This window comes from Poecilia reticulata, linkage group LG20 (genome assembly GCF_000633615.1).
Source record: "Poecilia reticulata strain Guanapo linkage group LG20, Guppy_female_1.0+MT, whole genome shotgun sequence".
Classification (NCBI taxonomy): domain Eukaryota; kingdom Metazoa; phylum Chordata; class Actinopteri; order Cyprinodontiformes; family Poeciliidae; genus Poecilia; species Poecilia reticulata.
In genome coordinates this window covers 10,822,715-10,828,714 of record NC_024350.1, presented here as the reverse complement: position 1 = coordinate 10,828,714, position 6,000 = coordinate 10,822,715, and the positions used below count along the sequence as shown (strand labels likewise).

At 38.0% G+C, this 6,000-nt stretch overlaps 1 protein-coding gene across 1 annotated transcript in view; it reads left to right on the top strand.

Annotated features, from left to right (window-relative positions):
- LOC103482418 (contactin associated protein 2) overlaps positions 1–6,000 on the top strand; it is a 167,494-nt gene that overhangs the window by 90,956 nt on the left and 70,538 nt on the right. Inside the window, exon 13 of the mRNA XM_008438563.2 lies at positions 3,598–3,754. Within this exon, the coding sequence (XP_008436785.1) occupies positions 3,598–3,754 (157 nt within the window). The remainder of the gene's footprint in view (positions 1–3,597; positions 3,755–6,000) is intronic.

The window sequence follows — 6,000 nt, the reverse complement described above, 5'->3', positions numbered from 1 at the left end:
TATATATATTTATTTATTATTATTATTATTATTATTATTATTATTATTTATTTAAGAAGCTGAGAACAGTTCATAGATTGTGGCTGCCATATGGTGGCAATTCTTTGTGAGACTGGTGTTTCTTAGTTTTTGGCTACAACACTCCCTATAATGAGAGAGGGAGACTGATTAGTAATGCTCCACAGTTGTGCCAATCAGTACTACCTGGCACTTGTCCCTGAACCACATTAATAAACCTCTTCCTCTGCAGCTGAGAATCATCTACATCCCGCCACCTCGGTGTCCAAGCACTCTTCATTCGGCGCAGCTTTGTTTGGACCTTTTGTTTGGACCGTTTCCAGTAGATGTGTGAGACAAAGGAGTAGATTACCTTAACCTTTTGGGACAATGCAGTTCTGGCCTTCAATTTTACACATTGAAGACCAGACAGGAGCAAGAGAGAATTTCAGAGAGTGAAGCAGACGGCCACACAAAGGGCTATCATCTAGCTATACTTGCTCTATTAGACCAGATCTAAAGCATAATTTTGGCTGCTACCTTCATAAAGAGGATGTGTGATTTCACCCCACTTTTTCTTGCACCTATCTCACATGCATTTTTCATCTTGGTTTTTAAAGATTGTGCCCATTAGCCTGAATCGTTTTTAAAATTACAGTCACCTGCTGCAGATGTGCAAAATGGTTCCTGTGGATCATAACACCATCCAGGTTAACTGTAGCCTAAAAAGCCAGTTCCCTGTCAATTAAGCTTTGTAAACAAAGTAAAAGAAAATGAGAAATGTGATCAATAATAATGTAAAGTTTGAAGTTTTGAAAACTATTTATGCTGTAAGCAAATCAAGAAACAGTTGTGCTCAGTGATCAGCATGTTATCAGTTAAAACAAAAATGGAGCATGCCGAAAGACGAACCAAGCAACCGGTGCTCAAGAAAAAGACACCGGGAGAAAGTTTCTTTGTCTAATAAAACAAATAAACAATATACAGAACAGTATTCAACTACTTATCATGTGTGATATATATGTGTCTGTTTCACATATTCTTAGTCAACTTTCTTAGGACTGTGAAGGCGGCTAGAATGTATTTACGTTTACAATATGTTCTTCACATGCTTTCTCTCCTACTCTCTATTTATACTCAGCAGAACAGTTTTTATGTTTATTTCCATGGCCATGCTGGTGCTTCAGTTGTTTTTCATGGCTCTTGCTGTAAAGAGGCTTGTGATGTTGGTGAGGAAACTTCAAAGAGTTAGGGAAAATATGATGCAAATCTGAACTTGCTAAGGCTGAGGTCATTTCTTTAACAAAATCTAAAAGTTGTCTCATGTTTAAACAGCAGTGATGTTTTTTTTTGTTTTTGTTTTTGTTTTGTTTTTTGCTTTAATGACACTGCCTGCTTGGTGCAATATAGTTTAGAAATGTAAAACGTTTTTTGTGTTACCTAATACGTGAAGGTTTATATCATGTGGGTGAATGAAGGACACAAATATGGGAAAGCAGGGATACTGGAGGGAAGGTTGATGCATAAAACAAAAGGTCTTAATAATGGAAAACAAAGTCTAGCTTTCAAAGACCAGAGCAAAAACAAAATTCCAGCAGGGGTGAAACAGCAGAGACAAAATGAACACACACAGAGAGAGAGAGAGGTGATCACTGGAAATAGAAACAGGTGGACTGACAGAGACGGAGACCGGCTGAGTGGATGACAAGAAAGTTGAGAGACCTGGGAGAATCTAATGGAATAAATGATTGAGCAGAAGCAGAAACCACAAACTAAGCAATCATGAAACTAAGCAAAGCAAGAATCACCCAAAATCCCAAATCCAACGGTTACAATGAAACTCTAAAAGAGGAATGCAAAGCAATACAGAGAACATAAAAGCTAAAGTGTCAGAAAAGAGGCGAAGGTCTACAAAAATATACTAAAATTAAAGATGCGAGCCTTAGAGTACAGAAAACAAATATACACAAATACAAAGTCTTTCACATATGACATATCACATAAATCTGGATCTCCGTGGCGCTGCTCTCTTCCTTTACCTCTGTGTTTTTAACCTTCGTCTTTGCTTTCATTGACTTCTTCTTCTTCTTGCTCTTGTTACCTGACATGCTAGTGAGAAACTCTGCATCTAAATAGCCATTGTGTACAACGTGCAAGAAGTTTTTGGTATGTCTTATTTTTTATTTTTTTTTATTTAGGGAGAGATGTAAATTCGAAAGTGACGCACTGATGATGTTTTGTATCCCTTTGGTACTTGTACTTCTGCTCGAAAGATCTACTTAAGTGAGAGGAGCGTACTTACATTCACTTGTCTTTCATGTTGAACATGTTCAAAGAGGCTACGGATCCCTTTCAGGTTCAATGACTTAACAAGATGAGTGGCTCTTGTGGATATTCTGACCAGGTTGGCTGTGCTGTGGGATCGCTGCTCCAAGTGCGAGGCTGAAACGGTGCTAGATAAACTTACTCTCACTTGTATGGAAGTGCAACAGCAAGGAGACAGTCGCATGAACACATAAAATGAGAGCACGAGGAAGTCTCTTGAGGCAGCGCTGTTAATCCTACTGATGATGGCTTGTCTGAACAGTGGCCTGAAGAGAGATGAAGCTAATTCTCTTCACAAGAGCAATAAAACCGTGGGTCACCAAGGCCGAGCACGCACGCACGCACGCACGCGCACACACACATACACACACACACATACACACAGTCTTCAGTAAAGAGACACATTTTTAGCTTCCTCCTGGAGTTTAGCCCCGCACACTGTGATAATGCAATATATCAAGCCTCTCAATGCAGTTTTGCTTCATCAAGAGTCTGCTTCAATCCCTTTGTGTAAAAAGGATGGCTCAGGAGATTCCATTGGCTTTGATGGCATTTTACAAACTGTTATTGACCATCCAGTTTATTTCCTAGGAATAAAGTTACAAACCTAATATTCTTTTAAACCTCATATTGTTTTGTTTTTTTTAGTATTTTACTTTGCTATGATATATTGCCTGCCACCTATGCATTCACACTTATCTCTCAGCATAGTTACCGTCACATGCCAGAAAATATTGTTCAAGGCAAAGAAAACAATATTACATTTCTTCTCGACAGTCAGCAGTTCTTCACCTTTTATCTGACAATGGACGCATCCACACAAGCAGCATAAAGAGATGCACTCAAAAGAGCTTATAAGTACTCTGACATTTTTATACGCACATGCCTAGTGTAGAAATGAATGACAATGCAACACTGAACCTGCGTTTGTGTTGTAACCCCCCTTGAATGATCTGTGACTAGGTGTGTCTATCAGTCTCAGAGGTACTTGCTTGTCTAAACATAGTGAGCAAATAAATTTCATTCAGCAGGCAGCTATCGGTGGTCAATATTGTCTTATTTAAAGAAACCTCGACAAAATGTTTGGGAGTTATCGACGTTTCAGCATATTGAATTTAAAGGGTTCAACAAACATTTTTACCTCCTCCACACTTGTTTGCATTTTCGTCCGTCGTTTTGCCTTTCTGCAAGGAGTCAAATAAGCAGCACGGCAGACACACAGAGGATGGAAAAAGACTGACAGGTTGCCCTTTGCATTTTGTGTTTCATTCATAGACGGGCCCCCTTACACATGGTGGGTTGGCCGAGGCAGCGAGAAGCATTTTTATTGGGGCGGATCAGGACCTGGGATAGAAAAGTGCGCCTGTGGCATGGACAAAAACTGCACCGACCCCAAGTATGACTGCAACTGTGATGCAGATGCCAAACAATGGTAAGTAATTGCAACTTTGTACCTCTGCAAGAGCTGAGTATTTGGATCAACATAAACAGGAATATAAGCTTCCCTCAATTATTAATGTTCACACATAAAAAAAAAGGAAATATGCTATTATCAGCAGCTTTGATCTGTCATTTGGATTTTTTTTGGGTATTTCTATTGTTTTTTGCAAGTTTATTTAACTCACAAAAGTTCAAAGGAAATGGGTTGTACCCAACAAGCCGATTTTCAACTATAATCCCAGACAGGTTGGTGGTATAATGCTCAAAGAGAATTTAAATAAAAGAGATCTTAACAAAAGGCAAAGATTAAAGTCAGCAACACTTCTACCAACAAAACTACATAAAAAAAAAAAAAACAAAGTGAAACAATTTTTTTTTTAAGTAATAGAGGTTAAAATGTCCATACATGTTCTTCTGGGTAACTTTAAGAATGAACTGATGACTGTCATAAAGCTGGTAGTTAGCTAAAATGGACACCCTTTTTGGTAAGCTTGTCATAAACGTTGTACTTTTATGTTTTCCTTCACTAATATGGAAAATTTGGTTCTTTGCCCAGGGCGGCACATGCCGCAGTGGCACCTGGATGCAAAAAGATGTTGTCAGTTTCAACCTGAAGCAGCTTTGCTTGTTTGAAAATAATGCTTAACCACAAAGGTGTCTGATTAGGTGCAAAAAATATTACACTAAGGTCCGAATATCAACATTTTTCATTCAAGTGAATGACGCTCTGTATCTTCAGCATCAAACTGTTGTATCCATTATCCATCGGATAATGTATCGGATATCCATGGATAATGGATACAACAAAGTTAAAACAAGGTTCCTGTTTTACTTTAAGCTCAGAGGAAGTGGGAATCAGTAATCATCTCGGGTGGTATTGGGTGCATCTATTTAATTAAATTCAGTGCATTTGTATCGCACCATTTCACAACAAATGACATATCAGGCACTCTACAAGACATATCAGGTCCAACTCACATCTGTCTTTTTGTGGCATGTATAACTTGTGTATGTTGGAAATTGAAATTATGTTGAGCTATATTTAACTCCTCAAATGTAACTAAAAAAATGACTTAAAGAAAATGAAGTTAAGACTGACTGACGCTATCTAGCATAGGGTGTACAGTTTCCTCTCATCCCTGAAATAAGGTAGTTTCGTCAGAGCTCAAAGAATGTATAAAAACATGATTCTGTATATCAACATTTTGTCACAACAGCTGATCATTGACAAATGGAATATGTTAGATTAACTTTACAACCAAGAAATCCAAAGAAAGACTTGAGCAAAATAGCTAATCAACAAAGCCATTTAACAAAACAGTGCATATAATTGATTCTTGATGCAAAAGTAGTTCTTAAAAAAAGAACGGGGCCAAGTTACTGAATCGTTTGACGGATCAGATAAACGGATCCATCCGAACGAAACCTATGCAACATTGAAGCAGAACAGACTCCATGCTCCTTATCATTTCTCTTTGTGCCGCTGAGCAGCAGCATTTGTACATCTGTTTATCTGAGCTGGTAGTTAATCTGAATCTATTATAAATGTATCTCTCACATACACACAGTTTGAACCTTGGTGTGTATTTGTGGGCTCTTTTGATTTTCTCTATTAAGCTCTACTGCATCTCCACAAATGAAACCATAGCAGAAAAAGTGCAGCATGGCTAATAGTTATACGAATACAGAATAAATCTAAGTGGTAAGGGAGATAGCAGACATAAATTGCACCATTTAGATATTGTGCATTTCACCCAGTAAAGTATGACGCTTATCACAATTGTTGCTGTGCTTTGGATTCCTTCTATAAACGATGCAGTAGTGTTGGGGTGTAACAGTTTAGCGAAGAAGGCAAGTGTTGGGATTTGTTGAATCTATGCTATCTGGAGTTCGGCCTTGCTATGGCTTTGGGAGAAAAAAACAACTTTTTAGTCTGTGGGGCTTGTTTTGCTTTGGTTTATTGTTTATGTTCAAAAAGAATTGATGCAACTACTAGAGGGTAACAGGTCAAATAACTGAGAACAAGCAAGAGGTGCAAAGTATCTGTCTGGATTAAGTTGCTTCTTACAAGAAACTTTTAACAATGCAGTGAATATCTTAACTTTCTGTTAGCTTTAGTGCTACCATGTTTTGTCCTGAAACAAAGACATGTTAATTCAGACATACTGGCTATTTTATGGTTATTTCTAAATAGTCATAAGAGGGCTTTGCAGTGACATGATCATCAACAACACTCAA